The sequence below is a fragment of the Lactuca serriola genome, chromosome 7 (assembly GCF_051521515.1).
Source record: "Lactuca serriola cultivar US96UC23 chromosome 7, Lser_US96UC23_V15, whole genome shotgun sequence".
Classification (NCBI taxonomy): Eukaryota; Viridiplantae; Streptophyta; class Magnoliopsida; order Asterales; family Asteraceae; genus Lactuca; species Lactuca serriola.
Genome location: NC_136414.1, coordinates 148,156,802 through 148,177,672, shown reverse-complemented (window position 1 = coordinate 148,177,672; position 20,871 = coordinate 148,156,802). Strand labels below are relative to the sequence as shown.

At 35.7% G+C, this 20,871-nt stretch overlaps 1 protein-coding gene across 1 annotated transcript; it reads right to left on the bottom strand.

The window, feature by feature from the left end:
* Positions 1 to 16,049: 16,049 nt before the first annotated feature.
* LOC145064439 (uncharacterized) lies at positions 16,050 to 17,228 on the bottom strand. The gene is made up of 2 exons (XM_079011891.1): positions 16,284 to 17,228; positions 16,050 to 16,211 (listed from the first exon to the last, which is right to left on the bottom strand). The coding sequence occupies exons 1-2, from the start codon at positions 17,226 to 17,228 to the stop codon at positions 16,050 to 16,052; spliced, it is 1,107 nt and encodes a 368-aa protein (XP_078868017.1).
* Positions 17,229 to 20,871: the final 3,643 nt, after the last annotated feature.

Below are 20,871 nucleotides of genomic sequence, written 5' to 3'. Positions count from 1 at the left end.
CCTAGTCGAGATGGTTAGCAGAGACACATTGATTGTGGTACAAATACTTGTTGGATTTAAGTGTCTAAGGTCCTAACTAAATTTGTATAATGTTGATGAATAAGAGTAAAGTCCTTTTTGGGTTCCCTCATAACCTGGAAATGGCTTGGATTGATCAAAGGAGAGAGATAAAATGATTGTTAAAATATTATGTGATTAATATTTTTAGTGGAAAATTTTAAATAATGACATGTTAACTTATTATATCAGTAATACATTAAGATGGAATTAGTTAATTATTGATCATAATTAATCTATAATTAATTGAAATTGATTAAAGGTGTAAGGGGTGAAATGTAATTGTTCAATAGTTGAACAAAAGAAACAATTCTAGAACCATCCATGGTATAGACTATTTTGGAGGAGGTTCTAGGGTTTTTGGAAGCCTCCTGGTTGCTGATAAGAAAATGATTTGAATTGTGATTATATATATTATTTGATTTAGACATGGATTCATCTGTAAGTTACCTAAACTATAAATAAGACCCTTGGACATCTAATTTTTGTGGCTCTCTCTACCTAACAGGAAGAGAACGAAATTCTTCTCCTTATCTCCCCTCTCTCCTTCAATCTTAGGGTTTCTTGAGTTTTGGGTGTGAACCATTAAAGGCGGCCATACTTTTTGAGCTAGTTTTCTAAGGAGACTACAAAGGGTATTTGATTATCCTGTTTCGAATCAAAGCAAGTGGTATGCGGTTCTATTCATGAATTTGATTCATAGTTTATAGTTTTTGTTTCATAAATATGTTGCTAGTAGTTGTGAAAAAGACATAGATCCAGTTTAGGTTACATGTACCCTTAAATGTTAAGAGAATTTTTGCATGTATAATTGTTTTGTAACCTAAAATTCCCAATAGTGGTATCAGAGCCTTGATTTTTACATTAATGGTACATAATAGATGAAACCAGAAAACAAATAAAATCGACAATCTTATTCGACATGACATGGGCAGTCTTCTGCCACATCGTGGGAACTGTTTGGAATTTGAATTTCAAGATTTTCTTTCTTTATTTAAAGGTAGGATAATTATTAGTTAATCAATATTATTATAAATGTCTAAAATTTGAATATATTAACTAGATAATTAAGAATCCTAGTTTGAATATAAAAGGAAGATTAAATAAGATAATTATGCAATTATAAGATAATTAGATAATATGATTATCCCTTAATAAGATTTATATTAATTAATTGAAGTTTTAATTAAAGATAAATCTTAAATCTTATTTAGTTTAGATATTAATTATTAAAATATAACTGAATTAATATGTTTTGAAACTTTAAATTCTAAAGGTTTTATAATACACCCTATAAATATGTATAAGAGTATAATATTATATGTATCATTAAAAGGTCAGTGGAATTGTTAGCATGCCTCATTCACGAAGCCACAATATAAGAGATGTATAAGGAGACGACCTATCAAAGTTGAAAATGCTGGTAAGGAATTAGATTTCTAATCCAATTCCAGTTATCGCTTTTGAATGTTGGTGGAATGAATAGGAAAAATTCGAATCCTAAATCAAATGAAAAGGAACAATTTCATATGGAACTTCCCATTATGAAGGAATGTAATTGCTGTATCCTTTTTTCCACGCAACAATGATTCAAAAGAGGTAAGTTGCAGTTAATACAATGACAAGGATCTTAGGAAACGAAGATTGACCTAAGTATTTTGGGATGGTAAAGTCAAACGTTTGACTTTAAATCAAGTCCTTAAATAATCAAACTCTAAATACATCCAATTCAAGGTTCCTTGATGCATGATGTATAATCACATTTGGATGGCATTGCAGGATCTGAAGAAAAGAAGGAAGTTAAGAATAAAGCTAAACCTAATCATTGGAATAGAAAAGTGTCATGTGTCTTGATGATTTAGGATTTTGAGCTCATGCTTAGTAATGGATTTAGGATAGATCTAGTTATTTGCTATTACTCTTCAGAGATGTCTAGAAAAAAAATTTAATTTTATGCGTTGCGTAAGCATGAATATCAATTTTCATTTCATAAATGGAAAGGCGACAATTCTAATTTATAGAGATTATTTTTTTTATGTTGAAAACTTCTTCTCGCAATTGGAATTCATAAAATTGTAGTTTATGTTTGTAATAATACCAGTGATTACTTGAACATTAATTCCCCTAATAGTTTAGATATGACCGTGCTTGTGGCATAATCTTCTTGACTACATAAGTAAGAATCACATCACTAAGCTCTAATTGGACTGGACTTGGAATCATTCGACTTTGAGTTGGATGATGTATGCAAAACCTATGTGTTGGCAAGATGAATTAGTCACCATTCATATGGACATATACTGGAGATAAAAGATTGTTGGATCTTGTACATGCTAATGTGTGTGGAACCTTCAAATCCACCACAAGAAACGCCATTTACTACTATGTTATATTTATTGATAGGTTCAGTAGATGTGGTTATGTTTATATGATTAAGCATAATTTTGACACTTTGAAAAGTTTCAAAGAGTACCAGAACAAAGTATGGAATCAATTGGGCATGAAGATATAGGTTCTCCAATCTGAAAGGAAAAGGAGATGCCTTAGTATCGGGTTCTACGATCATCTTATAGATTGTGGAATGGTTTCCACAATTGACTTCTTCAAAGACACCATAATGTGATGATGTTGATAGAAGGAGAATCAAAGGCTACATGATTCGATCAATGATGAATCGTGCTTCGCTATTAACTACATTTTTAGGAATATACACCTAAAATAATAGAGCATACTTTTGAACCTTGTAACTAACTAAGTAGGTTTTGATGACACCACATCAAATGTGGAGTTGGAAAGTACCCTCATATTCAGATATGGTGTTGTGAGGTCTTTCGTTGGATGAGAAATGAATGACCAACTTGAATCAGGATTTGAGAAGTGTTACATTGTTGGGTATTCACTTAAGACTTTTGATATTTGTTACTTATAGCTTAAAGGAATTTTCCTTGAGAGAAAGAAATTATCAAGAATTCAGTGGGAGTCATATTAATCTTGAAGAAATTCAAGATATGAACGAAAATAAACCTATAGTTGGCACTAGCTCTCAACATGAGGTTAGAAAACCAATTGAGTCAAATGACATTGCCTTACCTCTTCGTAATATATAGTAAAGTTAGAGCACCTCCCATGTTTTATGAGTATAATCTAACTTTGGAAGGAGATACATCGATTAGTGATAAAACATTGATCAATTTGGATAAGCCCAATAGCTACTAGGATGCTATGGTTGGTCCTAATGATGCCATTAGAAGAATCTAAGGATAGCGAAATTTAGTCCATGAAGCATAACTAACTTTGAAATTGGTTATTCCAAAGTCGAGTCTTGTAATAGTTGGTTGTTATTAGATCTTCAATGCGAAGACTAACATGGATAAGAATGTACACATATTCAAAGCTAGTATGGTGGAAAGGAGTTTCACTCAGACTCAAGAAATTAATGATGAGGAAACATTCTCACCAGTAGTTGAGAAAGGTCTATTTGGTTATTTGTTAATATTGTTGCCTTCTTTGATATAAGATATGGTAAAGTGGAAGTTTAAAAGACAATCCTCAATAGGAAACCTTCAAAGGATATTGTAACGTCCCAAATTCCTGAACAAAATTTTCATTTATGAAATAGAACAAACACCCATTTTTGTAAAGTTACATTCAAGTCAAACCAATTTTTCATAAACCATAATTCAAATCAGAGTTATAAGAAAGACAATGTAGAATCTCGAATCATAAAACTGTTGATGTGTGTGTACAGTCCCACCTTCGCAATCCGATAAGTACTTGGAAAATATTTAATCCACAACTGTAAGCACAAACCTTAGTGAGTTCCCTAAAATATCACATACAACACAACGTAAAAATACATATATGGGTTATCAACAACCTTAGGGACTATCAACAGTCCCAATGGGCTAACAACATGTCCTTTGGGCTAACAACACGTGCTATGGGTTACCAGCAACCCTGGGGACTATCAGCAGTCCCAATGGGCTAACAACACGCCCTGTGGGCTAACAACATGCCCTGGTGCTATTAGCAGTTCCAGAATTCACATACCAACAATCAACAAATAATACCCAGTTGGTCAGCATGCACACACTATGACATAAGTAATATAGTGAAAAGACTCACCTTGTAGATAGCAGCTAAAAACAACAGCTCTCAAATAATGTAGAATGGTACTACGAAACACCTAACAATAATAAAGAGGTACCCTCTCAGCCTACACCCTAAAACCCTTAAATTGACCAAAAGTCAACCATGGTCAAAAGTCAGAGGTTAAAGTCAACCTTAGCATAACTCCACGTCGTGGCACCCATAGGCCATGCGGTGGCAACTTCTCGAGAAAACAGTCAGGCAACCACCAGTCGCCACGTCGTGGTGAGTAAACTGCCATGTCATGGAAATTAGGTTTTAACAGCCTAAAGGATTAAGTTCTCAATCCATTAAGCTATCCATTCGTATACTTGACAAAGCTTCCTAATGTCTAATACAAGATAAATATCTATGCTTTATAGTCATGCATGTCCAATGCAACTCTAGCACTCAAACTAGGTCAAAATAGAGAAATAAAACCAAGATCTCATGTATAGAGCTCAATACACCAACAAACTTTGGATATGGAACTTATGTCTTCCAAGGTACCTCAATGATCCATAAAGTTGCTAACATTATGGAATCCATGCACTCAACTCAACCTAAAAATGGAGAAAAGTGGGTAGAAGGCTAGATCTAGCATGATATAATGAGAAAGGTAAGATCTTGAGGACATATATACAACAAGATGACAAGGGAAAGGTTTGTCAGCTGAAACAATGCACCAAGAACACCTTCTTCTTCTTCTTGAAGGGGCTAAAATCACCACAAAGAGCTCACAAGGTCAAAATGGAGGCTAGGGTTTCTTGGAGGGTGAAAGGGAGGTGATGGAGGCTGAAGTTGCTGTTAGAACATAAAATGAAGTTCCTTCCGATGTGATGTTCCTTCCGTTCTTTGCTAGGTGTGTTTGAATTACATTGAAGGATTGGAACACAATTTTTTGAAATGTGAAGTTGCTGCTAGAACATAAAATGAAATATTTATATGGATTTATGTGCAACCTATTAACTTTGATTTAGTGCTAGTCATCACACATTGGACGGACTTGATTCTCTTGACAACTTCAAAAAAAGTCTTGTGTGGAAGCTATAATGTTTACAAATTTGTGAAGTATTTGGTGTTTTCGGAATAATGTTGTGTTTGGTAATAACAAGTATCGAAAAAACAATAATATTATATTATATTCGTGCTTTCATGTTTAATTCGGTTACTACTAGAAATTGTAAAGTTTATGCTAGTTGAGTTGATCGGTTTAAACCTCTCATTAATGTCATTTATTTATAATTGTTCATTGTCTTGCTTGCTAGTATTTTGATAGTTTTTATTAATGTAATTCAGGTAATAAAAGAAAAACTGAAGCCTACCAAACAAGTGGTGTTTTCGTTGTTCTTGTATGTAACTTACCCGAGGTCGAGTCCTACCCCCCCCCCCCTTGAAGGAAGTAAAATTCGACACATATCTACAACACAATGAAATAACCGCTCGTCTAGTTACCCTTCAAGTAATATTTCATTGCTCAAGAGTAATAAATAAAAAATGATTAGTTTTTTACACAACTTCAAAATCGGAATTACACAGCTTCAAAATCGGAATTCATTGAAGTCGGAACTTAGTGTCTAATTGATTTCGTTTCTGAATTGAGTTCGTTTCTAAATCAGCAATCGTGATTTGCAGTCGGTGTGGGAGATCCATGGTTATCAAAACTGTTTCACTGGTGTGTTTTTAGTTTTATTATAGCGCTTTGATTTTACGTGGATATTACTCGATCAAATTCAATCCACAAGCTACTGCATCTATATATTTATTTCGGATTGCGTTTGGAAAAAAAAATTCAAAGGCTTGGTGGGGCAAACAAGGTGTTTCTTTTTCTGCCCGCCAAGTGTTTGATAAAATGCCTGAATGAGTTTTCAAGTGTTGTTGCCAATTTTCGGTTCAAGCTGATGTAGAGATTCTATTCGGTGTGGGTTCCAGTGTGCACACTCCAACCTTTTGTTGGAGTGTCACTTTTTCCTTTGGGTTAGTGATTCTAATTTCGGGTCTCACCTTGAGGCTTAAATAAACTTTATCTGTTGGTTAATGGCGTCCTTTCATTCCTTTGAGAGCAGGGCTTGGCCGTGTCCTTTTCAGGGGTTTCACTGTTGCCCAAATGGTGTTGTTGGAAGTAAAGGGATTTCTCGTATGATATCTCATCTCAAGAGCTTACACCTCCATACCATGAACGCAGAGCTGTGTTACGGGAGGCTATTACTTTTGATAGTGGATTGTTTATGTCTGTGGTAGCAACTTTGAAGGAGTTTGGTCAATGGATATGTGGGGATTGCATGAAGCTTCATGCCCTGAGTCGTTCATGTCACCACCCGAATGGCTTAATTAAGTTTATTGACGGGGCTGATGACATAAGCATGCATATTGTTGGCATTCCAAAGCCGCTACCCAATGAACCGGAAGCTGACCTCAATGATGGGTTGGTGATGGATGCTCAACTAATTGATCGTGTTTTTAAGTTGCCTATCACCACTGTCAAAAGCATCCCTCATAACTGTCGTATGGATTTCTCTCAGGCTTTGAAAGCAGCCCTTTCCAAAGTGGTTGCTCATCTTGGATCCGTTGAAGCGTAGGTTGCTCTGTTAATTCTTCCTAGGTGTACTCTTCAGGTGTTCAGGCCCAATAATAGGCAAGAAAGTAGGTCTGGGAACAAGAAATCTTTGCAACATCGTAATATCTTGAGCGCTTTAGCTACTTGGGGGACTGAAGGCGGTATCGCCAAGCTAGTTAAAAACTTAGTTGACAATGCAAGACTGGAGCAACAAGATAAAAAAGAAGAGTACATTCAGGAGAAAAGAACACCGGGCAGCACCAATGTCAGACAATGTCTTCGTAAGGTTGCCGATGGACATTTTACAGCAGCAGTGAAAGTTTTATGTTCTTCGGGAGTTGCTCCATTTGGGGGTGATACCACGAAGGCATTGGAGGATAAGCATCCATACAAGCCACCGCCTTCCATGCCCAACACCATATTTTCAGAACCTCCCCTGGTAGTGGATGTTGACAATGTCCTTGGGGGAATTAAATCCTTCCCTAAAGGCACCTCGTGTGGGAGGGACGGGTTGAGAGCTCAACACATTTTAGATGCCCTTTGTGGAGAAGGTTCGGCTATAGCCAAAGACCTCCTGCGTGCTATTACTTCTGTGGTTAATCTATGGCTAGGAGGGAGATGCCCTTCGAGCTTGGCAGAATTTGTTGCCTCTGCTCCTCTCACGCCGCTCTTAAAACCTGACAAGGGAATACGACCTATTGCAGTAGGTACTATATGGAGACATTTGGTTTCCAAGTTGGCCATGAAAGGGGTTGGTAAAGAAATGGCCAAATATCTCAATGATTTTCAGTTTGGAGTTGGGGTGTCGGGTGGGGTGGCGCTGAGGCCATTTTACATAGCACCAATAGGTTGTTGAGTGAGCGCCACGATGACAAATCTCTCTCCATGCTTACTATAGACTTCTCTAATGCCTTTAACCTTGTAGACAGATCTGCATTACTTCATGAGGTCAGATTGAGGTGTCCATCTATTTCTTTGTGGGTCGAATTCCTATATGGTCAAGCAGCAAGGTTATATCTAGGCAACACACATATCAGGTCTTCTACTGGGGTTCAACAAGGAGGCCCCTTGGGACAACTTCTCTTTGCCATTGTGTTGCACCCGCTCTTGCATAAGATTAGAGACAATTGCAAGCTTCTTCTCCATGCCTGGTACTTGGATGATGGCACACTTATCGGAGATTCGAAGGAGGTGGCCAAAGCATTGGACATCATTATGGTGACTGGCCCAAAATTGGCCTTCAGCTGAATATTAAGAAAACTGAGCTCTTTTGGCCCTCGTGTGATGGTAGGAAGTTACGGGAGGGGCTATTTCCGGCAGACATTGGGAGGCCGCCTTTGGGGGTGAAACTTCTTGGGGGAGCTGTTAGTAGAGATGCTAGTTTTATTCGCATTCTAGCCATAAAGAGAGCCGAAAATGCTGTGAATTTGATGCGCCTTCTTCCACAATTGTCTGACCCCCAGAGCGAGCTCATTCTTCTTCGGTCTTGTATGGGTATTGCTAAGCTTTTCTTTGGGCTGAGGACGTGCCAACCCGTTCACATGGAAGAGGCGGCCATATTCTTTGACAATGGATTGTGCGGGGCGATTGAGGACATTGTGGTTTGTGGGGGCCCTTTCTTTGGTGACATACAATGGCGAATTGCTTCCTTACCCATTAGGTTTGGGGGTTTGGGTTTATACTCGGCAGTAGAGGCTACCTCCTATGCTTTTGTTGCCTCACGGGCCCAATCTTAGGTATTGCAAGACCATATCTTACGGGATAGCGGTATACATGGTATGGATTCTGATTATGATTGTGCCTTGGCATCCCTTCGCAACAAGCTTCCAGATTTTGACCTTAACAATTTTACTACTGGCGAGTGCCCTTTTTTGTAAAATTGTCCAAGATATGGAAATGCATTTCGACATGACAGCTCGGCAGAAAGCGGCTTTTCATTGCTTACGTGCACCACATGCTCAAGATTTTCTTCTGGCTATCCCTATAGATGGGCTTGGCCAACACATGTCTCCCGTGGAGTATCGTACTATTCTCAAATATCGACTCATGATTCCCATTTTCCCAGCTGACGAGATATGTCCTGTGTGTCGCAAGGCATGTTTGGACTCTTTTGGAGAGCATGCAGTTCACTGTAAAGAACTCCCAGGGTTCAAATACAGGCACGATATGGTTAGGGATGTTTTGTTTGACATATTTAAGAGTGCGGGGGTTTCTGCTAAGAAAGAGGCACCTGTTAATTTCTTGACTAATCTGACAGAAGGAAGGTCAACCCTCATACCGGCTGACATTTTGATCTTTGGATGGGTCGGAGGGAAACACGCATGTGTCGATCTTACAGGGGTATCCCCTCTCGTGGGCCTGAGGGCTGGGGATTTCACAGCGGGACATGCTGCTTTAAAAGCAGCCACAATCAAAGTCACAAAACATGAGAGATCGTGCATGGAAAATCAACACGTGTTCATACCATTTGCATTTGATACGTTTGGTTTCCTCGCAACAGATGCGGTAGAGCTTCTTAAAAGAGTACAACGAATCATGCATAGTAATGTTATATCCCCTAGATCTTCGGATGTAATCTTTAAAAGAATTAGTTTTACCATTCAAAAAGGCTTAGCGGCACAGCTTGTTGCATGTTTGTCATCCCACTCATTGTACGATGACAATTAAACATATTTAAATACGTTAGTACAAAACAAATGGATTAAAAATAACTGATAGCCGGTAAATGGAAAAAGAAAGTTTTACCATATATTTTTAATTTTTGTGTACATGTTTGACAAAAATAACTATAATTTTATAAAGTTGTAAAATTACATAGTAATTTTGTTATAATATTCATATAACTTTCTTTTAAAAACTTGTTAATTTTTGATTTATGGATTATGTATTTTAAAATAAAAAACTATAACTCGTAGTTTGAAACATTATTTTAATTCAATTAAAAAAAAGGATAATAAAAATTATCAAAACCTTTATGCCAGACAAGCCCGTAATATAATAATTATTGTTGAGTAATCGATATAAGCAAATGTTATTACCCGGTCACTCTGATGGAGACTTTTGCTAATAATGGATGCAAATGGAGTATAAATATATCCACTCAAATAATTAAAGAAACAACACGTGCTATAATAATCCAATGACGATGTTAAGTCATGTAACATATTTGAGTAACATATTTGAATAAAATTGTCAACTTCATATCTAAGACAATCATATTAACAGATAAATCATTTACAATCCAAAACAGGACGGAATAAGCAACAAACTCTGGTAATATAACAAATATAATCAAGAAGATGGTGAGAAAACAACTCTTTAGACCCCAACTTTAATAGGAGTCATGAGTCATTGGGATTCACAGATTTTAATTCCCGGTAGAGACCTCCAAATATGCAAATTTCAACTTCTAGAAGGGACATCGGAGCTACATCTTTTCTCAATCAAATTTTGTTTTGAGAAAGCTGCAAATTTGGTCCTTGGGGTTTCCATTTTTTTAGTTTTGGTTCCCGTAGTTTTAAAATTATGAAATTTCATCACTTTAAACAGATTTCGTTATGGTTTAAGTCCCTAGAGATAACCTTTGTTATCTCAAATGCGTTAACTCTCCCCACATACCCATCAAGTGAGGACATTTTGGGTTTTTACATAATTATTTTAATTATATATTAAATCCCACACCCACACCTACATCCACACCCATCAACCCCATACCGACCCTCCCTCTCTATACCGCTACCTCGTCTAAACCGGTGAAAAGGAAAACGATACCTTCTTTACCAATGACACCATTTCCTTGAGTTCCCCTTGGGGCTGCTGATAGAATTCCCTAAGCCCTTTGTAGAATTGGCCTCAATCATCCTAGTACATGTAATTACTCATCATTCGTTTACATTGCAAAAAGATTTGATCAATTTCATAACTCAAGCTCGTGTTTTATCATCAATACGTAAAGATTATGGACTTAATTTTATGTTAATCACTAACATATGTCTCATTCCACGTCAGGTTGGTTTCCATACCTCTTATACTCTATGGAAATGATGCCATAGTTGCAATTGAGATTGGTAGTGGAATAACTCCTGGTTATTTGTCTTCTACGCCGTTAATGGAGTTGTAATCCCCTACTCATGCTTACTCAATCGATGACTTGATTTCCATCCCATTTTTGCCATCATTCTTTATGCAGATGTCATCTATCCACCAACAACAAAACCCAAACCATCGGTTTCAGATTTTTCTATACTAAATCCATTAGCACCACCAACAAGTGGAGAATGCAACCTCTTTGCCACACCAATACTGCCTCCACTCATTGTAGCCTGACACTTCTATGCATTTCATTGGAGATATTATAATCATTATTTCTTTCTTTCTTCATATTCTTCCTTACTCTTTTTTCCTTTTCTCATCTTCTTTTTGCTTCTGTTCTAGTTCTCTTTTCGTCTCAGCCTCAATATCTTTCTTTTTTGTTTCCTTCTTGTACTCCTCATCACCACTCGTCTAGTAGGGTTGCATTCCTCTACCACTGACAATGTTTGAATGACGACAAACTTCTAGTAATCATATCGAAGTAAGTGCAGTTGAATTGGTGATTTAAAGTTTGGTTTGTTAGGTTTCAAAAGGGTTTTTAAGGGAGAGGTGGGTGAAGAAGAAGATGGTTTTTAGAGATTTGGTGGTACCATTTTGAAACTACTAGACCATACATTGGGGGGAAGAATTGGTGATTCTTTTATAAGAATCATCATCCATGGATGAAGGAAGAGGTAAGTCTTGTTATTATCTACTAAGCATCGTATGATGAACAACGATCAATTGAAGGAATATATAGAATATTCATAATATTGAACTTGTAATAATAAGGTTTTTATGTAGTAACTTCATGGTAGAGAGAGAGAGAGAGAGTGAGAGTACGGGGTGGTGGTGGGTGTTGGCTTTTTTTTACATAATTAAAATAAGTGTGTAAAATGATTGAAATGCCCTCATATGAAGGACATGTGAGACGAGTTAACAGATGGCCGATAACAATGGTTATCTCCACGGACCAAAATCATAGTGAAACCTACTGAAAAAGACAGAATTTGTAATTTTTGAACCACAATGACCAATACCACAAAAAACATAACACCATATAGATGAAAATTTATAGTTTTCACTTTCAATTTCTTTGAATAATAAATTTTGTACAATTACATGTGAATATATCAAAAAGAAAAACATCTCATATTTCCTCATCTCCCCGACATCAAGGATAAAATAGATACATATGTGTTAGTTTATATATTATAGGTAAAGTTTATAGCTTGGTGAATATTTGCTACCCTTGTATATGAATTTATCTCTTTATTATGTTTAATAAGTAGTGTTTATTAATGGAAATATAAGTATTACCATAATATCATAGCTAAACTCTTTATTGTTTACATCTCTACCTTTTAATCTACTACCTTACACTAGGCATCAATCTCTCATACCTCTAACTCTAGCTATCAACAAATCTTTTCTCCTTCTATATCGATTGATTTTCAATGGAAAAAACTTCCAACCTTGAAAAACCTCACGATATTACCAACATTAAGTCGTATATCTATTTAACACTTTACTGTATTTGGATTGGCGTTGTAGATCACCGTGATGACCCATGAGAAGTCTTATGTTATATATATATATATATATATATATATATATATATATATATATATATATATATATATATATATTATAAAAGAGGCCATACAAGTAAATATTTATCGAGATATGTCAAATACTTACACCATATTCATTTGAAACCTGCACAACCTTTCAAGTCTTAACCAATTAATAACAACCACTCAAGAGTTTTTAACTTAGGGATAATGTCACTGTAGCACATGGAACTTTTAACATTTGGCTAATTTGGTCCTTAAAGTTTTTTTTAGTACATTAGACCATTAAACTCGTAACTGACCTTTTAATTACACCATTTTAGAAGGTTTCCCGGTTACAATGCTTATGTGGCACGCTGATGTGTCTAATAAGCTTACGTGGTCCAGTTGTCGATACAGGCTTATTAATTGAAACCCTCATTCAGACCTCCTTTCAATCTTTACTTACCCTTCTCTGAAAAGTCAAAGACTTCTCCCTCCCCGACTATTTCCATCCTGAAGAAGAATGTCTTCGAGCTCATCGACGTCAAGGGATCAGCTACAAGTCACTCATGTTCAATCGCAAGAAGGGGTAAAGGTTTGTGATTGTGTCGTTCTAGCTAAAGAACGAACCTGTTGGAAGATAACAAACCCTGGGAGGCGATTCTGGAATTGTCAAAACAGTATGGTAGGTCCCGATTCTCTTGATTTTGATAAGTTAGTATTTTATGGTTTGATGTGTTGTTTCTTTCTGTAAAGACGATAATGATGTATTTGTATTTTGTTTCATCTGTTAAAAACCTAATTTTATTTCCTTTCTTGACGATCACTGTGAATAAAACCCATTTCGCTCGTACATTAAAGGTAGTTGATTTGTGATTGTCAGTCAAACCCTAATTTTATTGGCTTTTTATAGACTAGGTTGAGGAAATGTAGCTTCTTTGAATGGAAAGATGAAGAACAGACAGACGGGTACTACAAAAACCTGCTATATTCTCTGAAGCAGAAACTGGATGCCAAAGATGAAATGTCTGAGATGAACAATTTGAGGAGAAGGATTGTTGAAGTGGAGTTTCTGTTGTCACAGGAGCAATATAAGGTGGCAAAGAGTGAGAAAGAAGTTCATGATGCAATGAAGGCAATAGGCAGGTACAGGATGATAGTTGCCCTGTTGTTTGCTTGCTTGGCCCTATGTGTTTTGAAGTTGGGGGGGGGGGGGGGGGGGTCAATGTAGTTAGTTTGGTTGGTTAGGGTAAGCTTTTCTTTTTTTGGGATCCCTTGTATTTTTTGTAAAGGCAGACTAGAAAGTTAGTTCCATAAGGGCATTTTGTATGTATTGAAGCTGGTTTTAGTTATAAGTTGGGGTTATCAACCTTAAAGTGTTGATGTTGTAAGGTGGTAAGTCCCTAATGAAAAGGCATATGATAAGTAATGTAAAAAAATATTCAAAGTCCCAATTGTAGGGCATTTTGTATAATCAGATGATGTTTATCAAACATATGCATGGTCTATATTCACAACAAATATATTTAATTAGGAAGTGGTCCATGTGGAAGTACACTATGTGTATGGGGACCATTTTAATAATGAAAAAATGGGACCTGTGAAGCCATTAAAAAACCAAATCCGGGGCCATATAAAACATCCCCATGCATGCACATTATTCCAATTTTTTCCATGCATAAATATTCAAAGCCAAATGTCATGATTTTACTTAAAATGGTAACATACTTTCATACTTCATGTCATACATAAATAAATGACCAACATACCCTTTTTTTGCATACATAAATAAATGACCAACATACCCTTTTCTGTCATACATACTTAAATGACCAAATTACCCTTTTCTTACATACATAAATGAATGACCAAATTATCCTTTTCTGTCATACATACTTAAATGACCAAATTACCCTTTTCTTGCATACATAAATGAATTACCTACATACCCTTATCTGTCATCAATAAATAAATGACCAAATTACCCTTTTCTGTCATAAATACTTAAATGACCAGATTACCCTTTTTCTTTCATACATACTTAAATGACCAAAATACCCTTTAATGTCACACATACTTAAATATAAATTACCAACATCCTATTACATAAACTTTAAATATAAATTACCATCATCACCTTCAATTTAAATTTAAAGTACCAACATCCTATTACATAAACTTTAAATATAAATTACCATCATCATATTACATAAACTTTAAATCCAATTTACCATCATCCCATTACATAAACTTTAAACACAAATTACAATAAACACTAATCAATTACAAGAGCTTTTCCCTTCGAATTTCCTGGATCATCAACACCACCAATTGTTTTGCCTAATTTCAGCTTCAGTATTCTCTCTGACTTTCTTCTCCTTATCCTCTTCAAAATATCTGAAATTGGCCTAACACAAACCTGCTGAACTTGGTTAACAGGAGCAACCTCCTGAACATTACCATTATCCACTTGGGCATTAGGATTAACCTCATCAACCTCCTGAACATTTACATTATCAACTTGGATAACAGGATCAACCTCCTCAGCCTCCTCATCTTGAACAACTTGCTCAACCACAACAGCTTCCTCAACCACATCAGCTTCCTCACCCATAACACCCTCATCACCTTCATAACATCTAGGTGGAGTAAATTGCATATAATGACTAAAATCCCCTACACTACTAGATTCAACATCAGTAGGAGCAACTTGCATATCATTTTGAGTAGTATCCATCTCAATTGGAGTCATTTCAACCTCTTCATGTTGTTGTGGTTCACTTGCACTACCCTACATGGCATGATATAATTATGTTAGTAACAAATTATATGTAATTAATCTTATATTTTAAATTGTTTTACCTGTCCTGCATTTTGGTTCACACATACTTTTTGTTTCTTCTGTTTCTTCACATTTAACTTTTGGGGCCTTCTCTGTGGACAAGTGGCCTTGTGGTGACCTATCTCCTAGCAAATACTACATCTGATTTTCTTTCTAGCCTTAGAAACCCTGTGTGTTCCTGTATTCTCTGTAGTGGATTTATTTCTCTTAGTAGTTGGCCTACCAGGCATCCTTCTATTAATAGGAGGTAATGGTGGAGTATAGTTTGTCTCTGGCCACATGTCACTGCTATTCATGGGAGCAATTCTGTAATTATATGCATTTCTAAATGTGGTTGTGCTAAACATGTTGTCTACATAGGCTTCTACATCCCTATTAAGAAAGGATATGCTAGCTACAGAATGAGCACATCCATATCCATTCAATTGCCACAACCTACATGAGCATGTTTTTCTTTCTATGTCCACCTCATATGCATCTATTGCTCCCCTTACCTCAAACTGGTTTAATCCACTTGGTAGTACCTGATAATGCCTTTGAGCTTTTTTAAGCAAATTCACCTTATCCCTTATCTCTGGACAAATATGATTTCCCCATTGTTGTCCCTTTAATTTCATGTTGTAGATTCTGTCCATCATGTATAATCTTATCTCTTCTAACATGGTTATTATGGGCTTCTTCCTAGCATCTACTATTACAACATTAAAACTTTTTGAGAACCCATTTTCAACTGCATCACAACACCTTCCAGTTTGAAAGAAAGCTCTAGACCATGTTTTAGGATCTTTCTCCATGAGATATCGATGGGCATCTGGGTTCAATGTCTTAATTTCTTTAATCACAACTTTAAAAGCATGCTCAGTTGTGGCTTTAGATGCTCTCCAAAACAAGGTATGATATATGGCACAGTAAATCTCTTCTGCAAATTCTGGCAAATATGTCTAGCACACTTCCTATGCTCTACATATGGCAGCAACTCTTTAACAGCCTCTATCAAACCCTGTATTAGTAAAAAGGTTAAATTCAGATAGTCTAAAATTAACATAAATGCATTACTATGTAAAATACCAACCTTATGTTGGTCTGACATTAAATTGAAACCATTGCCTAAATTCAAGTGTAGATCATCAATGAGAAGCTCTAGAAACCACTTCCAATTCTGCTTGTTCTCCACATTAACCACTGCCCAAGCAATAGGATATATCTTGTCATTTGCATCCCTCCCAATAGCACAAAGCAATTCTCCCTTACAAACACCTTTAAGAAAACATCCATCAAGACCAATTACCCTTCTACACCCTTCAATCCAACCTTGTTTAACTCCTTGAAAACAACAATAGAACTTGCTAAAATATTTCTTTCCATCTTGCCCATCCTCCATATCTAGTTTCACAGTTGACCCAGGATTTGTCCTTAAAATCTCATGACCATATGACCATAGCTTACCATAATGTTCAACAAGTTTCATTGCATACTTCTTTTCTCTTCTACATTGCCCCATACTAACTTGGATACCAAACTTGGCCATTACCTTTAACCTAAGCTTCCTTACACTTATTTTCTGACTTTCTACAATCTCTTTGGTATACTGACTCCCAATCCATGCATATGTCACTAATGATCCAAACTTGAAGTTCCTAGCACAATTATGATCAGCTTTTAGTGACTTGATTTGGAAACTCTCTTCATCACTCATCCAGGAAGCCCATAATCTAAATGTGCAAGCACCTTTGCTACACCTCACCAAAAGTCTTGTCCTATCATTTTTTTCAAAACACAATTGATATCCATTAGCTACAGCATAGTTACACAACATTGATTTTACTTGCCCTGGACCCTTAAATCTCATCCCTAGAATTGGTTTTTGTTTTTTCCAGTGTAATAGCTCATTAAATATGGAATGAGCTTGTATGTTAACTTCAACTTCTCTCCCATTGTCATCATCTACAATGTTGTTTGCATCCTCATCATCAACGCATAGCTTACTCAAGAAAGGATCATTTGATGTCCTACTCATATGCACTACATCCTCATTAAATTAAAAGGCAACATTTCTAAGTTCATCTATGTTGTCTTCATTTTCACCATCAATACAAGACTCATGTTCATCATCATCATTATCTTCATCATCATGCCACCCATCAACACCAACCCCAATATGATCCACATTACCGAAATTACACCATCTGTTCCATAAGCATCAAAAATAAAAGCAGAATATTCCACATCATCTGAAATGGGATTAAGCCCTTCCATGAAGGATATGTTTGGTTCACAGTAGTAAAACTTTTTACACTCTTCATGCATGAAACGTTCGCAGAAGGTCACAAACTCAGAATAAGTCATAGAAGAAAAGTCAACATCATTGAAGATGGTTTTAACACCACCAGTGTAAGAGAAAGGATTTCGATTAAATACCCCTTGGTAGTTGAGTTCCACCATCGCAAACAGTCCATTAGGTTCCGATTGTGCCATTGCTGTGAGTTCTTTGTTTCTTTCAGCTCGATCAAAGGAATGCTTCACAAACCCTAAATCAGTTTCTTTTACAGCTGAATAATGAAGAAGACGACTAGTGAAGTTCGATAGCTGAAGACAAAAGGCTTTAAGCGTCGTATTTCATTAATTGATGTGGCATATCTCACGTGGCATCGGATTAGACAAAAAATATATATTAATTGACAAAATGGCATCGTATAACCGGGAAACCTTCTAAAAGTTGCTAAAATGGTGTAATTAAAAGGTCAATTACGAGTTTAATGGTCTAATGTACCAAAAAAAACTTTAAGGACCAAATTAGCCAAATGTTAAAAGTTCCATGTGCTACAGTGACATTATCCCTTTAACTTATATCATATATACTTAACTAAATGATTTTTTATGTTCCTAAAATTAATGTCACTAACTAATAACTTATTTGTTTTCCCCTTATTTTCTGTCTATATTAGCAGTATATAAATAAGATTCTCCTACAAAACATTCATATGATTGAATTGATTTGTAATTCAAATATAAATAGTTGAATAAATATGTTTTGTTGCAAAAAAAAGTGAGAATTTTATTATTTTTCTCAATGTACTAAATATATTTTTAGCTTATGCTGATTTCAATTTATTTTTTTTGTGTGATTTTATGAGTGTTTAATATGTTTCTTGAATTGTATAGTTTTTTTGAACTACTAATACAATATACTTAGTTTTTTTAATTTAAATATGGTGAAACATACAATATTTATATTAAACTTTTAAATTATCACTATAATTTATTTAATTTGTTAATTTAAATATGATATTGGATATAAAACTTAACCTAAACCAAAATCTTAAATAAACTTAAAAATCGATCAAAGCTTTTATAATAGTTAAAATGCATAAATATGTTAAATACAAATCTGAATCAAAATGTCAGATTAACTAAAATAATACTCATAAACTATTTTATAATAACAAAATATTTCAAAAGTGTTTGTTAAGTTAATTAGCAAGAATAATTAAAAGTAATAGGATATTATAGAATCCAAATTAAGAAAATCCATTTGTTCCAATTACAGTTTTTTTATAAATCAGAGTAAGATAGAGAATGCTGAATCTCTGTTGTTGTTGATGTGTTTGTACAGTCATACCTTCACCTTTCCACGATCACCAACGGTACTTGAAAGACATTTAATGCTACCCGTCGCCGCTAAAGGCTTATTCTAATGATCCGCGTCATTTCAACCCTATCTGTTGATTTAAGCGATGATCCAACACCTAGGAGACCCCAGATTGTTTTCCATCCGATGTGTCGCCTCTAAAGGCTGCATGTCGCCGCTAAAGAGCGTTGACAATATAATCCTCTTCGTCCTCACTTTCTTTCCCGATCTTCTGTGTTTTCCCTTCTTCTCTCTACTCACCACCGCCGACCTCATCAGAATTTCACTGAAATCTTCGATATTTCACCCCTTTTCCTCTCCATTTTTTCTCATTTTCTTTTCCTTTTCTCTTCTTCCTACTAAATTTGTGTTGGTTGTCGGAATTTTGAGATCCCCATCGTTCTCGCCGAAGTATACCGCCACCACCACTGTTCTTGTCGAAATTTTTTTAATTTTGATTTTTTGGATGTGTATTTTGTGTTTATAGATGTGGATATGTATTTGTATGTGCATTTGTATGTAAATGTGTATCTTGAGTGTATTTTATGTATGTATATGTGTTTTTGTATGTTCATTTGTATGTATATGTGGATTTTGTATTTGTATTCTGTATGTGTATGTGTTTTTGTATGTATATGTGTATTTTGTATGTGTATTTGTATGTATAAAAATACATATAAATAGCGGCGACAATGAGTATTAGCGGCGACGTACCTTTTGCGGCGACGGAGACAATAGCAGCGACCAGTGGAGCAATAGCGACGAACCAACAACATCGACCCTTTAGTGGTGACAGGTCGCCGCTAATACCTTTAGCAACAACATTTTGGACCTTTAGCAACGATGCCCGTCGCCACTAAAGATCTATATTCTTTTAGTGTTAACTATAACTTGCTAGTTAAATGGTGGTGGAGATTTAGAACCGAATATGGTAGTATGTGGCATGACGTGGTATCTAACATTAATGGTCAAGATGGTGGTATTGGACGTACTTGTTCCAATGCTAAGATGGGGAGTGTTTGGGGTACCATTAGTCACATACACTTGTCTTTAGACAACCTACTGATTCATATTAACAATCTTTTTTATTGTCAAGATAATCAATGGAGATGAATTGACGATTTTAATGAAAAATAGATAGTGACATCATTTAAAAGAATTATAGATGACAACTGGCTAAAGCCAAACATGATTAAGGCACTTTCGAACGTATTTGACCCGGTAAAGTCAACATCTTAGAGTGGAGAGCAAGGTTACAAAGGTTGCCCACAAAGCTAAACTTGATAAAATCGACGTTCATCTTTAAGCTACACTTTTCCTACTTTGTAACAGTAGAGATGAGACGGAGATACACCTGTTCATGGAGTTCTCGATCGTGATTCAATTTCGTTCCATACTTCACATGTTGTGGGACAAAGTTCCAATTACTTTAAGCTCTATTGAAACATTGTTTCAAATCGACAACAAAACTATCCCACGAAATATAAAAAACCATAATCGACGTTCATCTTTAAGCGACACTTTTCTTACTTTGTAACAGTAGAGATGAGACGGAGATACACCTGTTCATGGAGTTCTCGATCGTGATTCAATTTCATTCCATACTTCACATGTTGTGGGACAAAGTTCCAATTACTTTAAGCTCTATTGAAACATTGTTTCAAATCGACAACAAAACTATCCCATGAAATATAAAAAACCATTGTTTCTGTCGTGCTCATGGCCACTATGTGGGTTATTTGGACATACATGAATGATCACACATTCAATAATATTGTGAGGAACAGTCAAGATCTGAAAAATGAGGTGAAAATTTTGGCTTTCAATTGGAACAAATTTAGATGTAAAAAGAGGAAAATTGTTGAATTGGTAAACTTGGTGCAATTGTCATACTAGAGAATGTTTAAACTTGTTGTAATTCTAGCTTCTCGCTAGGCTGGTTTCTAATTAAATCTGCTTGCTGTTAAAAAATTGTGAATCTTCAGTTTAAACTATGAATTGATTATATTAACCTGTCAACTTTATGTGTTAA